General features: G+C 41.3%; 1 protein-coding gene across 1 annotated transcript; it reads right to left on the minus strand.

The window, feature by feature from the left end:
• Positions 1 to 1376: 1376 nt before the first annotated feature.
• Positions 1377 to 26063, minus strand: LOC127363570 (uncharacterized). Its single transcript, XM_051400244.1, is given in 36 exon segments — positions 1377 to 2473; positions 2740 to 2855; positions 2957 to 3073; positions 3194 to 3499; positions 3631 to 3747; positions 3970 to 4078; positions 4166 to 5019; positions 5022 to 7458; positions 7660 to 7722; positions 7857 to 8427; positions 9050 to 9073; positions 9226 to 9320; positions 9984 to 10124; positions 10516 to 10554; positions 10879 to 11013; positions 11135 to 11299; positions 11597 to 11631; positions 11729 to 11899; positions 12399 to 12525; positions 12611 to 12736; positions 13119 to 13157; positions 13291 to 13416; positions 13846 to 13998; positions 14273 to 14307; positions 14417 to 14602; positions 14788 to 15965; positions 16141 to 16214; positions 16309 to 16407; positions 17045 to 17179; positions 17484 to 17785; positions 18226 to 18524; positions 18706 to 18894; positions 19097 to 19135; positions 19464 to 19525; positions 20914 to 24436; positions 25950 to 26063. Coding segments are annotated over 35 exon segments (10107 nt in total). The 5' UTR covers positions 22282 to 24436; positions 25950 to 26063; the 3' UTR covers positions 1377 to 2398.
• Positions 26064 to 26599: the final 536 nt, after the last annotated feature.

Consider the following 26599-nt stretch of genomic DNA (forward strand, 5'->3'; position numbering starts at 1 on the left):
TGCACACAAATGTCTTTGCAGTAGAACATCAGGGCCCTCAAACTCTGCAGCTGATACAACCTTCCTGGTTACTCATAAAAGGTTAAATATAATCTCCAACATTAAAGGAATTATCTTCCATCAGTGCGACCACTTACATCCTGACAGTCATTGATCCTACGTGTCTAAAGCACACGGGAGGTTTTATTCTGGGCTGAGGGTGGAGTGCCTGCTACTGAGGGTTTTACTGCTGTTATATATTTCACACATATGCATAACTTAGTTTTTTAAGCGATCAATATTGGGCAGTAAGGCATTACTAGTAATATAACTTTTTACTATTTTAACTCAAATTGTTGAAACCAATTAAATAAGTAATACAAACTCAGTTTTGTAAGTTAAAAATAATTCTCGATTAAGAAGCTTTTATTAGTTATTTTAACTTGATCAGGAATTTTAGTAAAAAAAAAAATCTGAAAAAAGTTGAATTAAATAAACATATCTAACATCTAACTATAGAAACAAGATAAACTGGGTCACACTGCGACAGCCTTCTGGTCAATTCCTTTTTTTCACTTTATGAAAGGATTGACAAAAAATATTGATTTTGTAATTGAATTTTTTTTAGCTGCACATGAAGGTTAATTTCCATTTTTAACAGATTAATGTGTTGAATTTGACACCAAACAGGGGTTTTAGCTGGAGGAACCAATCTTTGTCCCTCAGTAGTAGAGTAACATCTAACATATTATAGAATTATAGAAAACAAAGACACCTTACCAAAGCGTTGGTGAAGCCTGAGAGGATGAAAAGATCAGGACAAATTATCTTATATCAAGTATCTATTCACCAAATCATTGTCTAAGAGCTAAAAGCTCGGAGGTAGATACCAAACAGTGTACAGTACAAACAGAAATAAAAGGGACGAGCCCCCAATCCACATTTCTTTTCCCTTTATACAGTGAAGCTGTGAGTGTCCACTGGTTGCTTTATCCTCCAAAACAAATGGCTAAACACACTGAATAAAGCAGTTCCACCTTAAAAATCACTGCTTCTTCCACGTTGTTGGACAGACAAAGGACGTCCCGGAGGTGCTGCGAGTCGAGCTGCTGCTAAAGTTAGCTCAGCTCGTTTCTCTGATAACTTAAGATCCAGACGTCTGATGACTAAAATCCTTCATCCGGTTCAAATCTAGAGTTAAAAAGCACCAAGATCTAAACAGTGGATGGTAAAAATGTGGCTGCAGACTGGATAAAAAGTAAATTTATGACGCTATGGACAAACATTTCTCTGAGTTTGAACATTGTTAGAAACATTTCGGGCTTCAACTCCACTGTTGGTACCCAACAGGACATTTATCCATCCATCTTTAATGCAAAAACAACACAAGGACAAACTCAATGCACAGGTTTTAGTTTATTTATAGAAACAGAACAAAGCAAATTACAACAGAAGTCAGTCAACGTACTTTGTTGACCCTTTTTCAAAACAATAACAAATCGTCTTCACATTGTCACATCGATAGTGTTTGTCCAGAAAACACCCTCATATATTTAGATTGTCATTAATTAATGAGGCAAGGCTTCATTTATACAATTTGTTTGAGTTAATTAATTAAGCTCCCACAGTAACAGTTCATCCCTCAGAAAGGTGATACATGCTCCATCCAAAATGTCAAGAAAATGATGATACAATAAGATTTGTATGAGCTAAATGAGAGCAGGGTGAAGATCTATCTCCCTACTGTGAGAAACAGAAAATTAAATAGTGTTAATAGATTTATTTTACATCACCAGAGTTGCTTCCTGTTCTGCCATCCTTCCCTGAAGAGTATAAACGCGATGAAATTTATATTTTTTAAACCATCTTCCATTAGGGGTTAATGGTTCAAATCATCACTCGAGAAGACCTGACTCACATTATGTCAGTAGAATATTTTTTTAAGCAGCGTCACCATAAGTTTCCACCACAGGAAACATTTTTATACGCAGGAAAGGAACAAATAGTCAAATCTTCATTTAGTAAAATCCAGTTTGACTGACAATGCTGACAAGAACTGGAGTAACAGCGCCCTCTTCCTGTTCTGTGAAGTAAACCGGTCGAGCAGATGTCTTTACAAATCTGAGCTGTAGACAAGTTTAATCTAAATTTAACTCTTAAAGAAAATGTGAATTAACTCCATCCACTTGCATTTCTGTTTTTTTTGACTGATGCTAAATATTTATTATTGTTATGATATAATTTTAAATCCTTTACATGAAAAAATTTGATTATTTTCTGAGCTATTAAGACCAACGTGGTTTATTTTACACACTGATTTGTCACATAAAGTTTCTGCAGCGGTGAGAAAAGCTTGTCCAGCTTAATCTGATTTAAATTTTTCACAAAAATAAATGAGAATCAGTGAATAAAGTCGGGATCAATCAGAGACGGAGCCTTGATAGCTTTGTGCTGAACCTGTCGACGGTTTCTGTTCGAGCTTCTGATAATGTTTCTGTAAAAAAAAAGTGGGAGAACAGACAATGAGAGGCTAACAGTGTGTTTTGTTGAGAGAAATAAAAACCAAGTTCTTGGTGTTAGTCTCTCCTCTGAAAAGACAACTTCACATCTAAAAAAAAGGTATAGTTTAACATTTTTAGTGTAACTAATTCTGTTCCAGACAATGTATCTTTGTGTCACAGGTGCTGTCTTTATTAAAAGGGACAGGCTTAATTTTGCTACAGTTGAAATGTTGTGTGTTGTGTATGTGTCTGTGTGTACCTGCAGGTTGTCGTAGTGTCTCTGGCTGCTGCAGTGGAGGTCCTTGGCGGTGGTCTCGTTCAGGTAGAAAACAGAGCAGAGGTTGCAGAAGAACCCGGGGACCACAAACTCCCGACCTGAAGAGGGAGACAGTGACAGTTACAGGAGGAGAAAGTGATGAAACATTTGCATCTTGTGTCGCTTTCAGATAAAATAGGAGTGTGTTAGTGTGTCTCACCGAGGGGGTTGTTGGGTTTGAATGCCGGCAGTTTGAGATCAGCAGCGACAGAAGGAGACTGAGAACGAGATCTCTTTGCCTCGGGTCCGACAAGTTCCCTCCTCTGTTTACTCACAACTAAAGAAACAACAATCCATAAAATATCAGCTCAGTGTGGACAGTACACTAAAACTGAAGCATAAAATGTCTGTTAGTGCATAAATGGCCTTAGTCCGTCTGTCTTTCAGCTCTCTGTACCTTTAATGTCCGCCCTGCTCCATCCTTCCTTCTCCTCCTCTCCTTCCTCCACGCCTCCCTCCAGTGTTTGGTTCTCAGGGCGCTCTGGCTGCAGCTCCTGCCCAGCAGAGGCAGCATCTGTGTGGGCTTGGCTCGCTGCTTCCTCCTCAGTCTCAGTCTTCTGGACCTTCGGCTGGTCGCAGCTCGACAACGTAGACGGATCTTTGTCCAATGACGAGGAGGCATCGAGTGAAGTGGGAGGCAGTACGTCAGTTTCTTCTCTCTCTTCTTTTGTGCTTACTTTTTTCCCTCTGGTTGATCTTCTCACTGTGGCAAAAGACAATTATTGATTCAATCTTAAGTTCTCCATCACTGAAAAACAGTGAAGCCAAATATTGCTGTTTGAGTATCTAGAGATTTTACATGATTATATAAAAATGTATAGATGTCTGTGTTACCGGAGGTTTGTGTGGTTCTCTTCTTGGCTCGGCCTCTTGTCCTGGTTGTTATTTCTTTTGCCTCCTCCTCTTCCACCTCTCCCACTTCATCAACCGTCACAAAGTTCATAGTTTCCTCTAAGACAGGACAAATAAATTAAAGTTTCGGACAAACATCAACACAGAAACCTTTTTACAAACAACAAGCAACAAACAATTTTACACAAGACAAAATATCTGCAGGTAAAAGGGTCCTTTGGTTTGAAATCACAGTTAAATGGAGACAATCAATGGTTCTCTTGAGGGTAAAATATACCTGTGTAAGTATACTATACTGTGTACTGACAGAATAACACACACCTGTGTCGTCATCGTGTTTGCGTTTAGCAGATCTTGATGTTTTCTCAGCTTGTTCTTCGTGCGGCTGCTCTTCCTCATCATTGCCAGCTTCATCTAAAGTCACCAAAGTCTAAAAAGAGACAAATGAGATCTTTAGTATCAGTGGTTCTCTCTGTTTTACAGGGATTCACCGTATTGTTCCAATCTCAATCTTAACCTCTGGGTTCAAGGAGTCCTCTGATTCGTCCTCCTGGTGGAGTGGGCGGGTCTCCGGCATGCTTTGCTCAGCCTTTCCGTCCTCCTCTTCTTCTACGAACTCATCCAGAGTGACGAGTGTCTGCAGCTCTCCCTCCGTGATCTCCCACGCTCTTTCCTCTCCGGCCTCATCTGCTCCGACCTCATCCAGAGTCACCAGCTCCTTGGTGTCTACCTCCACCTCCTCATTTCCCCTCCTCGTCCTTCCCTTGTCACATCCTCCTCTGCTGCTGCTGCTGCTCCGACTCCTTTGCTCCCTGGTCCTCCTCTCCTCCTTTTCCCTTGTCCTCTTTGCTTCTCGCTCCTTGGCTAACTGCCTCTCTTTTGTGGCGGCTTGTCTCTTCCTCAGTTCTTCCTCCTCTGCCGTGTCATCAGGGTAATCCTCCTCCTCCTCGCTCACTTCGTCCAGGTTCACCAGAGGGCTTGTTGCGTCGTTTTTCTTGGGAGATTTTTGTTTCTTCTCCTTTTCCGGTGTCTCAGTATCACTTTGGGACTTGGTTGTTGATTTGTTGACGACAACTTTTTCAGACACTTCCACAACGGTGCGATCACGTGTTGGTGTGTCTTCCAGAGAATCTACGATCTCATACACGGGCTCTTCCTCCTCCTCAAACTTGGGTGATCCTGCGAGAGATTCGCTGTTCTTGGTTTTCATGTCATCCTTTTTAGAAATGTGCTCTTTTCTTGAACTCTCAGATTGTCGTGTGAGGGACTGATCATCAACCGTCTCGTCCTCCACAGAATCAAGAATCTGATACATCTCCTCTTCTTCACCAGCCACATTTTTGGATTTTTCTTTGTCAACTTTCTTTATTGTTATGCTTTCTTTTTAGTTGTTCTAACCTCTTTCTTTGGTCTTCCCCTCTTACCTTTTCTTGCTGCAGCGGGCCGATCATCCTTTACAACCTCGTCCTCCACAGAGTCCATTATCTCACAGGGAGCATCCGCCTCACTTAGCTCTCTAACAACATCCCTCTTCTTTGTTGGTGAGCTCTCTTTTGGAGGGGCTTTCTCCTCTTTCTTTGGTGTTGGTTCCTTGTTTAGTTCCTGTGACTCTCTGGCAGGAGTGTGCCTCCTTCTTGTTGGCGTTTCCTCTTTTTTTGTTTTCTCAGATGTTTGTGGGAGATTCGATGTAACTTTATCCTCTTTTTTTCCTCTTGCACTCCTTCTTCTACCAGATGTTTCTGTGGTGGCAGCCTCTTGAACCGGTTCGTCTTCAACAGAATCTACAATCTCAAACACCATCTCCTCAGTTGTCTCTTTGATCTCTTTGCAGACTCCTGTAGTGGAGTACGTCTTTGTCCATGTCTCATACTTTTTAACCGGCCTGTCCTGTTTCCGTGCTTGTTTCCTACCTGTATCCAACACTTGGAAATTATCTTTATTTGTCTCCTGATCTTTAACTGCATCATCAGTTTTGTCGACTACTGGAACTGCATCTTCCTTAGATAGTTGCTTCACTGTGGAACCGCCATCTTGGACCAGGTGACTGTCATCTTGACTTGTAGCTGCTTGTTCTTTGGTAACACTGTCTTCAAAAGAACCAACCAACTCCTCTGGGCGGGCTTTGCCTTTATCGTTGACGCTGTCCAAGTCATTTATCTGTTCATCCATTTGATCATCGAGTGAATCAAGGATTTGATAGTTTTCACCATCCTCCTCATCTGTGTGCTTATCATCTTCTTCTTTCCCTTTCTCTTTGCTTTTCTTCTGGTCTTCGAGTGTGTTGATATTAACATCAATCTCCAGACTCTGGGCTTGACTCAACTCTGACCCATGTCCTTGTTGAGGTGGATGCATCTCTGACGTTTCCATTTTTGTCTCAGACGCAACAGTTTTTGCACCAATGCCCTGTGTAACTGTAACTTTGTGGTCAGACAGTGGAGAAGAAGAAGAGTGCTTACTGTCACTGGCAGAGGACGAGGGTTTGGTAGGGGATCTGGTGGGCTCAGATAACTCTGTGGACTTTAGTGGTGACACAGAGTCTTTCTTACTTGTTCTTTCCCATTTTCCTCTGGTAGATCTTGTTGTGACGGTTGCTTCATTATCTGCAGTCTCGTCTTCCACAGAATCTAAAATCTCATATGTATCCTCCTCATCCCTGACGAGTTTTTCAGACGCTTCAGTCAGATTCAATGACATTTTATCGTCTTTCTTTCCTCTTGCACTCCTCCTTCTACCAGACTTTTCTGCGGTGGTGGAATCTTGAACCGGTTGGTCTTCAACAGAATCTACTATCTCAAACACCATCTCCTCAGTTTTAACCGTCCTGTCCTGTTTCTTTGGTGATTTCTCCTCTTCACTTTTGGATGTTGTGGTTGTGGAGCCACTCCTTTTCGATCTATCATCTTTTCTAGCAGTCCCTTCCCGTTGCTTGGTCCTTTTTTCCTTGTTGTCTGACTCTGACTCTGTAATTGTTGGCTGATCTAACTGGTCACTGGAAGTTTCAGTTTCATGTTCTGTTGCAGTCTGGTCTTCAAGTGAGTCCAATATTTCAAATGCTTCTTGTTCAGTAACATCACAGTCAGGGTCTTTTAAAGTGCATTCGTTGTGACAGTCTTGAGGAGGCTGGTCTATTTTTGTTTCTGACTCAACAGTTTTTGCAGCAGTGCCCTTTGCTGACAGTTTGTGGTCAGACTTTGCCACTGTGCCCCCTGTGGCTTTTGCTTCTTTTCTAAGTGGCTCCAGGTGAGTATCCACTGATGCCGCAACAGATGTTTCTGATCTAATCTTTTCCCTTTCACGTGCAACGGAGGACGAACGGGTACTACGAACGGAGGACACATTATTTGACGCTTTGGATGGAGATTTTATCTTGCTCTGTTGTACTTTCTGACTGGGGGAGGAAGAGGTTTCAGTAGAGAATGGAGAAAAAGAGGAGGGCTTCCTGACATTGGAAGAGGGTTTGGTAGGGGATTTGGTGGGCTCAGCTGAGTCCTTTGACCGTTTTGGTGACACAGAGGTTGATTTAGAAGTGCTTGAGCCTTTAGTTGACTTGGACGATGAGGATGAGCTCCTAGAATCTCTCAAAGACCTTGTTGAGGCCTGTTTGTCACCAGCCAACACACTTGAGCTTTGCCTTTCTCTTCTTGCTATGGAGGAGGATGAGGAGGTGCTACAAGGCTCGGGGGTTGTGTCTTCTACATCATCCCCAACTTCATCAACAGTGACGAAGTCCTCCATGTTGAAATTTTGCTCATCGAAAAGATAGGCATCTGAAGAAAAAGTGTCAGCTGTAAAATCATCCTGAGGCTCCTAGGACAAAGAAATGTAATCAGTATAAAAAAGGCAGTTAGGTGGTTGTTAAACTATTAGTTTATTGCATACATTTGTTTAATTAACGAGGAGTTGTGAAAAGGAATGGGGAGAACTGTCAGAGAAAAAATCAGGGTTGAGGTTCTAATTATCTGCTGAAACAGAAGGGTAAAATAAGGCATAAAGAAGTGCTGCATTTACCGTTCTTTGAGGTCTATTTTCAGCCGTTGCAGTTGCAGAGCTTGTGTTATTTTTGCTGAGGCTCTAAAAACACAAAACAGTTTTCCGGAATAACTGACATGCAAATAAAATCTGAACTGCATTTAACTTGAAATTTTTGCAAGACACAGTTTTGCCAAATGTAATCATGTTGAGTGAGATTTGAAACGAGGCCTCACCTCGTTCTCCTGACTCTGGGACCTGCTACTTTGTGCAAATTTGTGCTGGCGAACTGCTGCCGTGAGGGCCTTGACAATGTCGGTGTTAATCTCAGGAAGTTCTGCAAACTTTTCTTCAGGCATGAACGCTGTGGCTGAAGCAGTAGAGCTGGAAGCAGCAGGGACTGTGTTTCCACTGTCGCCTGCAGAGGTCACATCAGCAGGAGCAATTGAAGTTATTTGTGATCCCTCTTCCTTCTTTACTTCTACTTTCTCTACAGCTTCATTTGCCTCAGGACTGATAGTGGAATCCATGGCGATCTCAGTTGCTGGTTTCTCACCATCCTCCTCCATTTCTACATCGTATGTGGTGGTAACATTTGCTCCTTCTGTGATTGGCTCAGAATTGGCGGCTCCACCAAGGCCACTGGCTTGCAGAGCAGGTTGTGACTCATTATCCGAAGGTTCAGATGAAGGAGGCTGGGTTTGACCTTTCGCGGCTGGGGGCTTGGGCACGACATTGATGGTGTAGCTTTCAAAGTTTATTGTGATCTCTCTGGAATCATCTAGACGCTGTTTAAGGCTCTTCAAACTAAAATGAGTAACAGAAAAGGAAATACAAGTTAATTGTCCAGCCATCTATATCAGCAACTTTTCTTGTCCTGTAAAACCTTTAGGGCCGCAAGTAACAATTATTTTCATTATCAATCCATCTGCAGACCATTTTCTCAATGAATTGATTATTTTGTGTCAGTAAAATAGTGAAATTCTCTGTTCAACATTTCCCTTGTTAAATCCTTGTTGAAATCCTTGATGCGTTTCCAAAAACCAAGCATATTTAGACTTGCTGGTTTCCTCACATTGGAGAAGCACACATTAGTGTTTTTATATCAAAATCCCTATTGTCTCTTAACCGTGTTTCCAAAAACCAAGCATATTTAGTTTACAATGATTTAAAAGCAGAAAACTTGCTGGTTTCCTCACACTGGAGTAGCTGTAAACGGAGAATGTTTTGGCATTTTTGCTTTACAAATTGCTTAAATGATTAAAAACATATTTGCCCATTCATTTTCAGTCAATTGACTAATCAACTAATCTAATCTTGAACTCAAATGGGACTTGGGGCCACCAGCTATCTTATAAAAAAAAATACACTCATCACAATGATTACTTTCATACTTTTGGTAACTTAAACATGTCTCTGATATACTCACGTTTCAAAACGCTGAACTTTACTCCTGCAGAGAGAAAAAGAAGAAAGTGTTGAGTTTAAGTGTGATAACACATACAGGGGTGACCTGCTTTCATAACAACTGTGTGCTGAAACTACATATTACAAAACTAATTTAACCCCATTTTAACCCCATTATTACTCCAAACACATGCATACCAAGTTGTGCGCTTTTTAAAGGAGTCCGGTGAGAAGGTTTTGTATTTCTCCACCACCTGCGTTACACCGCTGGAGTCAGCCATCTCAATGCAGATCTAAGTGGAAAGACAGATGAAGGAAGTGACGGGACAGAAGCAACAAACAGAAAGCAACAACCCATAAGAATCCATTATATAGGAAGTTACATACATAGTGTAACATTTGACACTTTCTACAGACAGATGTTTCCATCGCAGCAAGAGTTAAAAACTGTCCAGTGTCTTGTCATATTTGTGTTACTTTTTGGTCAACACTGGCACTAGAATCCAAAAAGTTTAAATGATCAGTAAATCTAATGGTTTTCAGAATAGCTGTAATATAATCCACATACAACATTTCTATAATGTTACCCAAAAAGTCTGACATTTTAAGTCCTTTTTAATACAACACAGATTTAAATTTAATACACATTTAATGGTCATATTGGTCAAAGAATGGCAAGTCTACAAAAAGGGTTCAACAGCCTCCAACATGCACAATATATAACATCTCCTGATAGCCCGCAATCACATACAAAAAAGTTAAAACTATTATTATATAAATTTTATGTGCCTATTGAAGTAAAGAATACATATTTAAGACCTTTTTTAATTAAGTTTAAGACGTTTAAATACCCTTCTAAAGCTTCTAAGAATTTTCAAGACTCTGCAGATAGACTGACACAGCGGCTCTCCCAACATTTAAAAATGTAAGAAGTGCAGGTGTTTGTGTTCTTGTACCCTGTTGGCGAGCGGCAGGAAGCCGACAAAGGTCGCGATGGACGACACCACTTCCATGACCATCCTGACGATGTCCACAGACGTTTCAGAAATCTCCACACACAGCAACCGCTCCTCCAGTGACTTTAGCTCAGGAACTCCCTGAAGAGCCAGAAACAGTTGGTGGTGAGACCCAGAGATAAAAAATATATCAGCTTACATTTAACTAAAGATTCACATAAATGACTGAAATAATGAATAATACTCTAATTATTATTATTATTAATAATAATTATAATAATAATAATAATATAATAATAAAATAATACATTTTATTTTTAAGCACTTTTCTAAATACTCAAAGACACTAAATGTCTTTGAGTATTTAGAAAAGTGAAGTAAATAAAAACATAAAAGCAGCAAAATAACATCAAATAGTAAAACACTAAAAACACAGACTAAGCTAAACATTAAAAGTAATTTTAAAAAGGTGAGTTTTTGTCAGAGATTTGAATGTTGGAAGGTCGGTACAGTCACTGATGTAATGACTTACAGCGTTGCTCCACTTCATTAGATTTTTGTACATCATCTCCTGCAGAAAGATTATAAAGTCATGGATTGTCATAGATGATGTCAATACACATTTTAAATAACATTTAATTTTCATTCCCCCAAACAGCCCAACTTGTGTACTTGGAGATCTCCTCTAACAACACCTGTATATCTGTTATTATATCCCTCTGAACTTTCTACAGAAGAAATTAGCTATTTGTAGTATAAACTATTAATACAATTATGATAAAAGAAAGAGAAATTGCTCTTCATTCCTTTTTTAATTCTGAAAGTAGTTTTTTTCTATCCCATCATGATTCTGACACAGCAACACAGCCCAAAGTTCACCCTTTAGTGTCCATACCTCACTGGATTCAGGACTCAAGTCTTGCAAGACAAAGTGGACGCTGAGCATGCAGCCTTTGACTGACACCGGATTTATGATGTGATCTCGGACAAAATCACAGCACGTAGGCCAGTCGGCAAAATACACAAAGGCCTGGAGGTGAAGAGAGGACAGAGAGGAAAGGAACAACAATGAAACCCAGCTCCATTTCACTCAAAACTGTATTTATAATAATAGTTTTTGCTTGTTACGGTCTTCAGTTTCTACTCCTTACCCTCCTCTGCAGTGTTAAGACAACCACGTTGTAGTACAAGGCGTGAAGGTTCTGTTTGGGGAAATACCGCCAGACCAGCTTGGCCACTTCCTCCTGTGTGTAGTTTCCCTTTGGAAAACCCGTCATCATGATTGTGGGGAACATAGAACCGCGACCTCGGGCCTTCTAGAAAACACAAAGTTCAAAGCTCAAAGTTTAATTTGTGTGTTGACGCTGATGAGCAAAAGCACTGGTTGCTTCCTGAACCCCCGACAACACAGGAGTAAATAGATACAGTAAATTACATTTATGTTCTTTGTCTACAGAAAAATGCGTTCCTTAAATTATTTTTATTGTTATTATTATTATTATTATTATTATTATTATTATTATTATTACTACTACTACTACATCAGTTTAGATGGATGCCATTTGAATACAAAAATCAAAATTGGGTTGAGTTATATAGAGAAATGCGATTACCTCAATCTCGTCCTTCCCTCTGACGGTCAGGTGATCTTGGAGTTATAAATTAAACATTGAAACACATTGAGAACATTAACATGGTTAATTTGGCAGTATTAAACTATAATGTGAGACTAATGTCTCTCTCACCTGGGATGATGAACCAAGGAGACATGGTCGGGAAGAGGAAGGGACTAGTTTTTATCGTGACCCAAAAAGGAGCAATGCTGCCATGTGGAACGCCAAATTGTACTGGTGGGACAGTTGCCCCGGCAACAGCATCCTTGCTCTCCGGCAGAGCGTTCTCAGGAAGTTTCGGTGCTGCAGAAACGAAACACGAAAAAAAGTGTCACGTTGGAATACATCTGAGGAGTGACAAAACAATAAAGATGAGGGTTTTTGGTTGCATTTGTTTACTCATATTCCGCTCTTAATCTTATTTTTTATTACTGCTGTTTTTAATGTGCATGTTAAGCATTTTTTTTATGCTATACAAAGTAATTATTATAATAACACTAATAATTATTGTTATTATTGTCAGTAGTAGTAGTAATGATAACAATAGTATATTATATGATCGCTAATTATTTTCAACTTCTTTATTGACAAAATAGACAGTTTAAGGTCTTGTATGCAATTAGATGATGTTGATTAAACTTACAACACTGTTATCAGTAAATAATAATGTTGCATTTGTTAACCAGGACACAGTTGAGGAGATGTTGCTCTCTCTATCTTATCTCTTGATAACCTTTGTTTCAAATGTTACATTTTATATCATAGGTGTACGTTCTTTTCATTTCCTACAACAGAGACTTACGTAGTGATGTGGAGCTGCTGCTCGGTGTGTTCAGCCTCTGAACTTCATGTCCAGAGGCTCGTTTCAGGAGACTGTACCAAACGCCGAGCCGATCAGCATCGCGAACAGACTCAAATTCTATAAATACCTGGAACACACAAGCACACGCACCCAAACGTGACTTAACCGTTTCTTTTAAAGTGACTTACAGAAATGTATGTGTGCATTTATACCTTGTTGAGGAGAGGCAGGAAGTTCCTGACAAAACCGATTTTTTTCACTGCTTCTCTGAGGTCCCTGGTCTCACTCGGTGAGATGTTCTTGATGAAGATTGTTCTCGATCCGTCATCAATCACAGGCTGAATGAAGAACAGAAAGTGAACATTCAAAACAAAACATAAACAAGTGGACAGAGAGAGACACACACACACAGAACTGCAATGCATAGTTGCAATAAATAAATGTTGAATAGTTTTTCAAAGTAAAAGATAATATCTGGATCCTGAACACTGTTTTACATTAGTGTTGATAACGTCCAGCTTTTATTACATTAAATAATTTGGTGAGACAAACGCATGAAGTAAGAATTCTTAACTGAGACAAAAAGGGGGAGTTTTCACTTTGTAATGTATCTGAATGCACAAAGTTATATTCACAACCTCTTTTAAACTTTTTACCAACAAAATTTAAAGCAATTTAGAAATGAGGAATTAAGAGAGTGTGTGTGTGTTCATTACTTACAGACTGCATCACCCTCATCAATGATTTATAAAATCCAAACTAAAACAGAAACATCAGAGAAGGCATTGTTAGATACTTTTCCATAATACATCAGATTCACCTAATGTCAGTACACACTAGACTGTCTTTGTATGCACAGATATTTATATTAAATATTAAAATCTGTGCTTACCGGTGTCATTGTAATGCCGCTATCCACTACATGAAAACGGAGTATGGACCTTTTGAAACCAGTACGCTTTTTGGAGAATCTCAGTATTTCCAGGACAGCCTCCAGTGTCGGCACCCGGACGAAGGCCTAAGAGGAAAAACAGAAAGAACAATTTAATTCTCGTTTTGAGTCGCATATTACGTCTTTAAATGTGGTTAAAATCTCACACAGGCACCAACGATGTATATATCACAGCAGGAAAATGTCAAAAATATCATGATCAGTGATCCAAAAAATAAAACAGGGTTTCTGCAGGTTAAATTTAAGACTTTTAAGCACCATTATGAGGGAAATTTAAAAATGTTTTTTAAATGTCCACACTGACAAAAAAACATCCGGAGGTTGCACACTGGAGTTTTTAGGATTCTATGTTGCTACTGTAAAGTGGGCCCTGCTGGAGCTGGACTTTGGTGATGCTCCCGATGTGAATACATAACAATGAAGTGACGGCACGCATTTGCTGCTGCGACTCTAATTTAGATGTAAAGTTCAAACCAATGATAACCTGGTGCTTACCATGCATGCCTGAGGAACAACATAGAGGCTCTCATCTTCATGTTGAAATCCAAACGGCATGAGCAGTTTGGCAACGTCATCCTCTGTGTAGCAGCCATCGTAATATCTCGGCAGTTTGGTTATAAGCAACTGTTTCTTACCAAGTTTAAAAAACTGGAAAAACAAAGAAGAGAGGATTAATAATAATAATAATAATAATAAATAAGAATAAGAATAAGAATAAGTTCAGACAAGTGCACTTTATATCTCTTGTAACTTCTGTTCATTCTATATTATTATAAACACATTCATTTAATAGATTCAAACTCGATTATTTATTAAGGACATTTTAATGCCTATATGTGCATCACTTCATTCTGTTCTTGTTATACAACAAAACCCCTACTCTGGTATAATTAATATCTTCAGGAGAAGTGATTTGACCTACTCTTGGTGAGAAGCAGGTTTTCCGCTTAAGGCACGCTGTGAAAGAGAGAAAGAAAAATAGAAATTAAAAAAAAGAAACAACTGCAAAATTATGATCTCATGCAAACATTTATGACAGACAACCTCTATTTCTTGGATTTCTTACTTATTCTCTTTGGATCAAGGTACTTTTCCGCCATCTCTCCAATAGTCAGAGTGGTAACTGCAGTCGAGGACGACGTGGATGCTGCCGGTTGCTGCTCGCTCACTGCTGCAGCTGTTAGTTTAGTTGTGACAGATTCATCCTTGGCTGATGCTGCATCTGTTTGTGTCTTCAATGCAGTCACAAGATCTTCAAAAGATCAAATGCAATGGTGATGCATCAGTTCAATTGAGACTTGATCATCTCCACTTTCTCCTTTACTCCCCCACTCCCCCTTTATTCCATTCCAACACATTTCATATTCTACAAACACCACATGCCACATTTTGACACACTTTGCCATCCATCCATTATGAAAAAGGTCTCCGACATACCTTTTTGCATTGTTTTTGTCTCCACCCCTCCAGCTGGCAGCTCCATAGCAGCTTCAGTTGGGCTTCTGGCAGCCTGCTGTTGCACTTGTGAAGCGTCTGTCGTGGTCTCTGGCCTTTGTGCAGCAAACTCTGGTCCTGACAGGATTCTTTGCTGGTCGTGCAGTAAAGCTTTGGCAATGGTTTCTGTTGGTTTGGTCTCAACTGTACTGGTTGGTGGTTGGCTATCACTGGGTTTTCCTGGTGAAACTTCTTGCACAGCCTTTATAGTTGTGGTTTGTACCCCTTTGCTGTCAGCACAACCTCCAACTTCTCTGGGCTCTGCCACTTCAACTACTGTTTCCCCAAGCTGCATTGGTTCAGTGTCTTCAGTGTCATTGGGTTTGTGAAGTTTTGCTTGATGCTCGGGTTCAAAAGGGGTCACATTTGCAGTCTCAACAATCTCATCTGTGTCTTTTGGCAGCACCACAGGATCTTGAACCTTTGTTTCAGATTCTTTAGGCTTAGGATTTTCTACATCAGTAGATTTGGAAGGCACACTAACAGCCTTTGCAGCAGTTTCTTCAACCTTTTCTTTTGCCACAGCTCCTGCTGCAGCCAACTTGTCTGCTGGAGTTTGGGGTTTGTGTGTAGTTGAGGCTGTTTCTGCTTTGGAAGCCAAGAGCTTCGCTTCAGTGACAAACTCATTGCCTTTTGTTGGTTCAGTAACAGTCATGTTTGCTGATTTATCAAACTCAGCTGTCTCTTTCTGCTCTCCAGCAGGCTCTTTAACACTGGTTTCAGATTTATTAGGTATAGAGTCACCAGTGTCAGGCTGATTTTCAGAAGCCATGGGGTTGGATTCTGAGGACAATGTTTGCTTTTCTGTGGGCTTTTTCACAGGTCCCTTTGGAGACAACTTTCCTGCTTTTACCATTTTGGCTATCTGCGTGGTTGAGACATTTTTCGCTTTAGAAACCAAGACCTTCGCTTTAGTGACAGCTGACAGGCCTTTAATGGAGCCTTTAGCTGCAATTTTCTGATTGGCAAGTTTGATTGTTGAAGCTTTTATGTCTCCAGAGGGTAGAGGCTCTTCAAGCGGAGGCATGTTCGGTGTAGGGAGAAGTTCCTCTGTAATGGTGGTGGTGGTTGTGGATTGAGTGGTTTCAGGTGTGGAGACAGTGGAGACACTCTCAGGTTTTCTGTGAACAAAAGATAGTTACATGGGTCAAGAGAGTACAGTCCCTCAAAGGTTTAATTCTTGGAATGACTTAAACAAAAAAAAAAATATGTGAGCAATTATCTGTAATAAAATGAACAATATGAATGACATTTAACAAACATAGGATAGACACGATATATAGAAACAAATCCTACTTCTGAGGAGGTGTCTCTTGCTCCTTAGAGTCAGTCTCCGGCTTAGAGTCAGTCTCCGGCTTAGAGTCAGTCTCCTGTAAACAAATAAATTGTTTACTAACAAATACAGACAAATGCTGACATGTAGATTTTTCAGGGACAGAAAGAAAGACAGAAAAAGTGTAATACCTCTTCTCTGACAACAGCAATTTTCGTTCCATTCACATCGAGGTTTTTATGGCTCTTCAATTTCTTGGCGTCTTCCTCCTTCTCAAAACACACGATAGCCTACATGTTGACATACACACAAATTTGTATTACTACAAATGTCGGGACCATCTGCTCAATACATTTACACATTAAACATATTACCACACTTGTTAACACTTACATGAGATTTAAAACCTTAAAGTAAAGTAAGTATAGTCCCAGCACAGGAAGCATGGCCTTGTGGCTATGGAGTGTGTGCAGTGGAGGTAAAATCGATCACCTATCACAGACGGACTGACCACCGCTCAGTGTAACAGAAATACAGCTGCTGGTAGTCAGAGCTAACAGAACTAACCAGCCACAAGCAGCTACTGTTAGACTCTCCGTGTCTGCGCTTGTAACACAACAGAGTCCGCTGGAGCTTTAACAGTCACTAGAAGCACATTCATGGAGGTTTGCAAAAGTTTATGTGTGGTACCTGTGCTGTAATATTAGCTAAGCTAGCGGCTCAGAGAGGCTAACTTTCTGGTGTCTGTGGGGAGGAGTATATATAATAGTTATTATATAGTAGTATCATATATTAGAGAACAGAGAATTTGGTGACTTTGGATTAATTAGATTTGTTAATTTGTTTAATCTATAATACATTGTGCCTTAAGCAGCTGAGAAAGAGTATGGACACATCATACACAGTCTTCACTCTCTCTATACATACCTCTAGTCTGGCCCGAAACAGAACAACTGACTTGGTTTTTCCAAATTGCTCCACAGCAGCGACAATATCATTGTGAGAGACATAACTATGAATCCCTTGTAGTTTCACCATGGTTGGAGGAGAAGTTTTACCAGACTGAGCAAAGAGAGATAAAAACACAAAGTTAGAACTGCTCAAACTGGCTGCCATTTAAAATGGTTAAAAGAAAAATGCATCCGTGTTTTAAGTGTCAAACCTTAATGCCATCTGTTTCAGGCAACATGCTGTTTACATAGAAATGAGTTGAGTAGTGTAGTAGTAGTAAAATGTTGTTGATTTATGAGTTATGTGGATAAGCTTTAAATTAAAAGACTGAGATAGAGACACAAGAGGGGAAGGAGAAAGTAGTGTTTACCAGATGATAGATTTCCCTGGTACATTAACACACACATAGACACACCTTAATCTTTGTGGAAGAACTTGCCTCACTCTTCTCCAGAATAGGCTTTGCTTTTGAGGGCTTTGTTGTTAACTCCTTCTTTAAAGTAGAGGAGAATGATAAGAAAGAGGCAGCAGAAGACAATTTCTTTCCTTCTGCAAAAGGAGGAGATGAGTAGGGTTTTCCTCCTTTAGAAGCGGAGGAGGAGGGTGATGATGATGATGATGAAGGGGACTTCATCTTGCTTAGCTCGGCCAGTAAGGCAGGAGCAAGAGTTTTAACCACCGCTTCCAGATCTGACTGTTTTGACAGAGACTGGACAGCTAGAGGGACAAAGACGAAAACAGTGTAAAACTAAATTGCAGTGTTTTGATTGCAATGTCTCAGACAGAGTCAAAAGTGATCAGAATCAGAATCAGAATCAGAAATACTTTAATAATCCCCGGGGGAAATTACTTCTTAACTGTGCTTGTTAATTCATAAGCTGTTGACATCTTTTTCTGGGAAATGTTTTAAGCTTGGATTACTTACTTACATATGTAGCTGAACCATAGCTACATTTTCTAAATGAACAACATTTCTTGAGTTTTGCAAAGTTTTGCAATTATTTTGTTGCAATAATTATCTAAATATTTGTGGCATTCACTATATAGCTTTATAATAGGTACAGGTATGTTGAGTACCAAGACTACCAAGTTTTTAAATTAATATTACCAAGTTTACTTATGTCCTGTGGTATTAAACTGTTTGCAATTTGTCAAACCTGTTGTTTCCAGGAGCTTCTTGGCCAGTCTCTCTGCATTGCTCGACTTCTTTTGTTGACGGGATGACTCTTCTGTGGACGATCGCCTCTCCCTGCTCGGAGATGATAGTCTCTCATCACTCCTCCTCGCTGGCGACTGTCTCTCACGACTCCGTCTCGGAGATGACCGTCTCTCGTCACTCCTCCTTGGTGAGGACCACTTCTCGTCTCTCTTCCTCGGCGAGAGTTGTCTCTCAGGACTCCGATAGCGGTAGGATGTCGGGCGGTCATACCATGGGGAGCGAGACTGAGATCGGGGCCTGATGAAAGTCAATCACTTTATAAGTCAGTAAATCTAATGATAAATCCAAATGACAAACCCAAAGAGGTCAAAATGAATGTTGATATAGATTAAATTGGTAATTTCAAAATCTGGTGGTGAGAAGTATCTTTCCTGCTCTCCTATGTTATTACATAAAGTAGAATTTATGTGTGACAGACCTCCGAGTATATCTGGAAGTGTGAGGTGACTGTGATCGTTTTCTGTGCTCCCTTCTACCCCCCGAACCCCGGTGGCGACGGGGGCTGGACGAGCGGGAACGGGAGCGACTTCCATGAGTGGTTGCCTGGTGACGATGCTGAGAAGTCTGTGCAGAGGTTGCAGCAGGCTTGGCATCTTTGTCTGCAGCCCTGAAGAGAGCAATGGATGAGAAAAGCATTAGATAATGACAGCAAAGGACAATTTGTAAAAATCTGCAGTGTGGTTCACAACTGCCTTGCTTTAGTTTTCCATATCTGAAAACTAAAACCAGACGGACACTTAATAGATTTGGATGGACTTCAGCCCCAAATTGGTCGCCTTGGAAAATTTCTACAGACTTTGGAAATTTACCTGGGCCCGGGTGCTATCTCACCATCCCACTCTGGGTATCTGTGGAAAAAAACAATTCAAACAAATCACAAAACTGTAAAGACCCAGATTTTAAGAAGAAAAGCCAAAGGTTTCTGTATTGAGGAATGTGGTGACAAAGCAGCTGCATTTACTAGATGCTAAAGTCAAAGGATATGGAGGAACTGTACATGCTCTGCTGCTTAGAACTATAAAACATCCACCAAGAGGCTCCTTTAGGAAACCATTCTCAAAGAATGTATATAGTCTGACACTTGTTTCACTAGCCTCCCAACAATGGGGGTTCAGGAAAGGCCATTCAAGGGACATGTTTCAATGTTGTGAAAAGTTAAAAGGAAAAAAGACTGACTGTTTTCGCAGAACTTTGCAGTTCTCAAGGTGAAGGCTGGTGTTCTGGTGGGAGATCCAATCCTAGTAGTCAGAACAACAGACAGCATTTAGATAGGCCTTACTATTTCTAAAATCACCTTCAATATCTCAACTGCCATTGTTGGGATTGTCGGACACATCTTTTAATCAAAATTACAGCAGCCTTAAAAAAGATCCTGTGTCTACAAAAGCAAAATAAATGTATCTATTTTCTTTAAGCCATCAGCAGTCATCCAAAAAACAGGAAAAAACTTAAACCCAAATGAGGTACATAAAAAGTTTTAAATCATGACTTTAGTGATTCTGAAAATGCGTATGGATGGTCGACAACTTTGCCAACCCTGTCGTTAAAACTTACAGCTGACTTTATAGTCAACTTAAGAATAATTTGAGCTCAAAACAACAAGTCTTTATCATGAAACATAACAAATACAGGAGTTCCAACAAACAACCAAAATAAAAAAAGTTCTTCTAGGGTTCTTGATGCCTGGTTCTTCAGTCTTCTGTCAAATCAAAGTTTTCTGAGGTTCGGTCATCTCAGCAAAGGCGATCATCAAGTATGGATCAGGACAAAAACACACACACAAGCTGATACATACGGAGTAGAGCCAGGACAGTGTGGAAACTGCAGAGAAGAAACTGTTGAGGCATCGGGTACATTTATTTGTAGAAGTGACTGGAATTTCTTTTGGGGACACAAAAATATACAAAAAAGGGGAGACCGGCTCCATAATATTACATAAAAAACAATACCTAGTGTTAGATATGAAATGAGTTACAGTAGTAAAGTGAATGACTGATCATAAACAATTGTTGAAATTCAAACATTGTGAAACAAAAGGGGGAGGAGGGGCATCCTTGATCATCTTAGTTCTTCAGACTTGCAGATTCTTCCTCGTCACGTCTTCAAAGCCCATGGTTCGGTTAGCATCTTATCGTTACCTCCATCAGTAGCTAGTCTGGAGGGGATCATGCCTGGTTGTGTGTGCGTCGGTGCGTCTCTGCCGACAGACGCATCGACGCATACACAAATAGATTTGAAAGTATTGCTTGGAGAGGCTGTAGCTCAGGCTGAGGGGACTTCGCCTGGGAACCAGAGGGTGGCAGGTTCAAGTCCAGCACAGACCAGTCAGTAAAGAGCAAGGATTGGTAGCTGCAGAGCTACCCCTTACTAATCAGGGCACCTAACTATGTGGCAGCCCCTTTGTTCAGACATCTCTCCATACAGTAATGCAAGCGTATAGGTTAAGCATAGGTGTTTCTCAGCCGTGTGTGTAAAATAACAGAGTGCATATGCCTTCTTCGACTTTTTAAAACAATTAAAACCCTTCAATACTTCCCCCCAAAAACTATTTTTTAAAAACAATTTTAGATACTGAACAACTCGCAATTTCCTAAAGGGAGAAAACAGGGTGCAGTCTTCCACTTACCTTCATATGAGTACATGGTTGGTTACATAGGGAACAGGTATGTGGAAAGATTCTCGGTGAGGCTGCTGCATAGTCATGCATCATGGCCGGAGTTGGCAGACGATTGACGGGTTCCAACTTTGCAGGAGGCTGCCTGTTGGTAGTCGACAGCATCATGTTCTTGAAGCTTATCAGGCTCGGGATTGCCTGGTGCAGAGCTGGAGGATGAACGATGGAACGAGGATCTCCAGGGATAAAAGCCGGATGTCTCAGGGCCTGCGAGGAATCATTGATGCCGGGGATCAGAGGAGCAGCGGGAACTGTCTGTGCGGCAGAAAAAACTGGCCACGCCGGTCGCCCCATCTGTGATACCGGCTGCTTCGGTGTCTGCTGTTTCGATTGTTGCTGCATTGGCTTCTTCTGCATCTGCTGCTGGGTCTGCTGCTTTTTCATCTGCTCAGCAACTGTTGACCCTTGAACTCGAGTTTTACTCTGATCCTTAGAGCCCCTGGTGTCATTACTGCCAATGAGCACAAGGCCAGGCCGGCTGGGGTGCACACCATGCAACACAGTGCTGGTTGGTTTGGTCTTCAATGCTGACTGGTGATCTGTCTCTGGTTCTTTTGAAGGAACAGGTTTGGAGGCTTCAGACTTGAAAACTCTGCTGTCTGTGTCTTTGTTTGGCAGAGATAAATAGCTGAGGATAGTTTGCAAGTCCTGGTTCGGTTGGGTCGGCAATAGTTTGGTCTGGTCATTGCTTGGGGGAGCCACAGACTTCAGTACTGAACTGTACGAAGACCTGAGACTGGGAACAGAAGTCGCCTGCTCATGTGAAGAACCCAAGGTTCTGCTTTTAGCCTCTGTTGTAGTTTTTGGCAGTGGGTCTCGATTGTGTCTGCTACTATCGTAAGTGTCCATTGGCAACATACTTCCACCACTGTTAGCTGTACCGCCACTGGTCCTTCCAATCTCATCCCCAACCCCTCCAGTATATTTACCAGTATGTCCATAGTCAATCACTTTACTCGGTTGGAGATAAGCCGCTGACACTTCTTCCTGGTGCATTCCTGCCCCCCCAGAACTGCGGTCCATTTCACTCATGCTTCTGGTAGGTTGAGGTTCGGTGTAGGGTTTTGGCTGAACTGCTGTTGTAGTACTCTTGGCCTTCTGAACGCGGATCTGGCGCAAGATGAACGGCAGGTTCGCAGGAGTGATTTGGTCTTCAGGGAAGGAGATGAGATGTTCCAAGTCCTCTTTTTCAAGTCCGAAGTGCAGAAGGATGTTAGCAGCTGATTCAGAGGTGTATTTGGGTCGACTGGACTCTGTGGGGGCTGCAGGTTTGTCTGGCACTGGATAGTCATAATCACCTAAACCCGGAATAGACTGCATATCATGTTCTTTTTCTCTGGGAGCATTAAACCTGCTGTCACCACCGCGTGCGTAGTTAGACGTAGCAGATGAATAATATTTAGAGTCATCAGCAGTGGGCCTTTTGTAGTTTGATGACCAGTCCAAGGAGCTACTGGCACTTTCAACGTCTGAATATCTGTGTCCTAGAGAGGCAGAGGTTGAGGACATTGGGTAGGAGGCCATCCCTGTGCCTGAGGAGCGAAAATCATCCCTTTGTGTGCTGGTAAAGCGAGTGCCCTGGTCTGTGGACTGATGAATCGGTTTGCCAAGAACCCTCACCTCCTCTCTGGCTCTGCTAATCTGAATATCTATAGACCTCTCTATGTCCTCGTCCATTGTGGACCTACTCTGTTCAGGCCTGTAGCCCATTGACTGAGACATCAGCGATGAGTGAACTCCCCCAGAGTTGTCAGAAATTGTAGAGGAAGCTCCGGAAGAAGTGAAGCTGGACCCAGGTCCAAGACGAGAAGATGTCCTCCGAGGGTCTCTCTCTGCCTGTGTAAGGGGAAGTCCATACTGCCCCTGGGTAGAACTTTGGTTCCGAGAGGCATAGGGGTTATACAGGGGATTGGACATTGTGTTTGCAATCTTGGTAAAGTTAAGGAGATTGATGGCCACAGCAGTTGGGGAGGGGGGTGTTGTAGGTATAAAGGGAGCAGGTGTGGGGAGTTGACTGTAGAGGTTGCTTGGGAGAGCGAGCGTGTCTGCGTCAATGCTAGCTGGGCGGCCTGCTGGCCAATCAGGAGTAAGCTCCCTGGGAGCCCTCCAAGTAGAGGGCTCTTTAGGGGCAACGCAAAGCTGAAAAGTTAAAAAAAAAAAAAAGGAAAGAGTTATTGAATGGGATTCGACTTCAGCTTCTTGGTTGGATAAAATCCCTCATCTGGACGGTCGTGTCTTGAGCTGTCCACCCTGGTGTTTGCTGTTGGATAAACATTTGTTCCGGCTATTTCGTCTTCTGGTCTGGTTTTCACTAGCAAGAAAGAACAGAGAAGGCAAAAGCAACAAAGCACAGATAAAGAGAGAAAACAACGTCTTCACACCATGATCATGTCTGCTGGAAACAGTTGAGACTGGCACCAGCAGACGAAGCACATTGCAAAAATTAACATCTGACAATTGGAAATTCCACTTAAGAACGTCACATTAGATCATACTGGAAGACGATGCTGACAACACGGTGCTGATCGCTGGTAGTGAACAATAGTCTTTAAATTAAAACGGTTGTTTTAAAAAAACAAAAACAAAGACAATCCAAGAATCATGTAAAGTGTTGGCAGTTTTATTTAAAAATGAATCCACACGGGCTATTGCATCCTTAAACTTTCCAGGGACTTCTATTCCCTCCCTTCCACTTTCTTCTTCCACAAAGAAACCCGTCTTTTTCATTCAGAATGCCGAACAGAGACAATGTTTTCGGTGACAAATCAAACCACATTGCAAAAACAACGCTGAAAATAACCGGGATATGTCTTGATCTGTATTATTGCACTACTGACTGACAACTAGGGCTGGAAACAAATATTCTATTCTTCGTATTCGTTCAATGCGTAGTTTTTTTTCAATTCTAGGATTATTCACACACACGCACACACACACACACACACACACACACACACACACACACACACACCTCTGCACCTCTGTAAAGGCTTTCCAAGCTGCGTATTCTCAGCCCAGGACTAAAGACTAGAGATTTATAGCTCTGTGTCAAAATCGATACCGTAGGTACGGTGTAGCCTCGGTGTGTCCCGTTGTATTCCCTCGTCAGTACGTTGCCACCAGGCAGTGGAGGGCGAAATGAGAAAAAAAAAAAAAAATACAAATTGCAGAAGAGAAACAAGGAAGAATTTCAATTTCAGTCACAACTCAACACAGTGGCAGAGAAACCCCACCATGCAGACACAACAGCACACAGGTATAAATGCTCAACGCTCAATAAATGCTTTACGCAGAATTATAATAAACCAGCCTCAAGGATAGCCTTATTGACTAACATCAAGTCACACAAAATATGACATGAATGCAGAATAATACCTCCAAAACTTACCAATCAACACTTCAGCGCTCAATTGTGATTTGTTGCTCACGTCTGATTTTTCACGGTCCTGAAGTGACCCGCATGACGAATGTCGACCTAGAGTGACATAAAAGTCCCATGAGTTCTGATCGGACTGTTCACACTGCTGAACAACCACATATAAAAGCAGCCTACATCTGAATTTAAGAAAATCAGTGCTCTCTAATCGTGAGTTCGATACCGATTGTGCAGCTCTACTGGCACCCGATAATGGATCGCATTAAATTGTTCATCAGTCTGTCCACCATACACTGATCAACCATAACATTATGGCAACCCGGGCTCCCTGACTGGCCCTGAACACAACAAACTGTGACACCTTTCCATCAGAACCAGCATGAACTTCTTCAGCAGTTTGACCGACAGTAGCTCGTCTGTTGGATCGGACTACACGGGCCAGCCTTCGCTCCCCGCGCGCATCAGTGAGCCTTAACTAGGGGTGGGCGATATGGGCAAAAAAATAATATCTCAATATTTTGTGGGATTTTGGCGATAACGATAATCAGTCGATATCCTTTAAAATGTGATTAGAATTGTCTGAGCTGGACTTGTGTCCACCAAACGCGTTTACAGCGCTGAGAGAGCTCAAAAACTTATTTTCCGAGCGCCCAGCGGTGTTAAAAGTTGAACAGGTTTCAACTTGAAGCGCTCTGCTGAAGGCGCTTAGCGCTCTGAACGCTGAAGCCCATAATAGGACCCACGTCTCGGCACTAAATCACCTGAAGTACCGGTAGCTTCAGGGACTGGAGGTGTTTGCGTTTTCTCTCTACCATCGCAGATCACGTCATGTGATCACGTAGGCCCACTAGTGGTGTGACTGAATCCTGCCATGCTGTAGAGAGCGCTGCTGCACCGTGTATTAATGGATGTGAGGAGTTTCCGCGGGGGCGTTTCATTGTTTTTGTCGAAGTAATTTAAATACTCGATAATGGAAATTTTGCACATCGTGACAAACAACAATGACGATATTATCGCAAACGATATATTTATCGCCCACCTCTAGCCTTAACCCTGTCACCAGTTCAGCTTTCTCGAACGGCTACTGACCTCTGCCGACCGGGAACACCCCCACAAGAGATGTTCTGACCCAGTCGTCTGTAAGCCATCACAATGTGGCTCCAGTCCTCACCCTGCCTGCTTCTCCTGCTTCTGACACATCAACTTTAAAAGGGCAGTCTCGTTGACAGCTGCCACGACAACCACATAATCGGGGTTATTCAGGGTTGATACTTAAAAGCCAGTAAAATAACACATTTAAAACACACAGACAACATTTTATACCTTCAGTAACTTTACAGAGGAAGAGGAAACAATGAGCTAGAACAATGCAAACCAGACGTTAGGCCGCACTTTGACTGACTGACCCTATTAAAATAAGATTATTAATATGAGTTAGTTTAATATCTGGAAGGTGTGAAGGTCTAAATTAATAAGTTAATAAGTTAATAAGTTAATAAATTAACCGACGTGGCTAAACTACGTGCTAACTGCTAGCTTCAACTTCAGGAGGGTCACAAACAAAACACTCATCACGGTTTCCCGTTAACACACTATACTTGTTTGTGTTTACCTGTTGTTATGTGACTGTTTCCCCACAGGTTCGATGTCCTTCGGGTTGTTGTCAAGGGAGCATCGTTCTCACACTTCCGGTTTCTGCTTCGTTTTACTTCTTCTTCTTCTTCTACGGGTTTAATGGCGGTTGGTGAACCAGCTGATGGGTGTGTTACCGCCACTTAACGGATGGAGTGTGGAGGAGTGTATTGGCAGGAAAACAAAAAGGAAAAACTAATTAAATTAAATTAAAAGGGGCTTTATTTAGATGAGAAAGAGATGTTTACATGGAAAATAAAAATAAATTACTTAAAATGGAGTAAGACGTAAGTAGTTTGTGGTATGTTAATACATATTGGGCAGCAAGATACGCCCTGATTTAGATCACTGAAATCTAATTTGTTTAAATATATGTTCCTTATATTATCAAATGTTTTCTACTTTAGGAGGGAGTGCATCCTCTCTATTACTCCTGTTACTCTTAATTAATGTCTTTCCTAGCAGATTCTTCGATGTAATGTTGTGTTTTCCATCATCTAGTGCTGATATTAATGATCTCCATCAATCTATTAATTACTACACGTTTAACAGTTTCTAGTTTATTACAGTGTGTGCCTAGTCCATTTGGGAGTGTTTGATTTAGACCTGTATGTCCTATTCTCAGATGGG

This window comes from Dicentrarchus labrax, unplaced genomic scaffold, assembly GCF_905237075.1.
Source record: "Dicentrarchus labrax unplaced genomic scaffold, dlabrax2021, whole genome shotgun sequence".
NCBI classification, from domain to species: Eukaryota; Metazoa; Chordata; class Actinopteri; family Moronidae; genus Dicentrarchus; species Dicentrarchus labrax.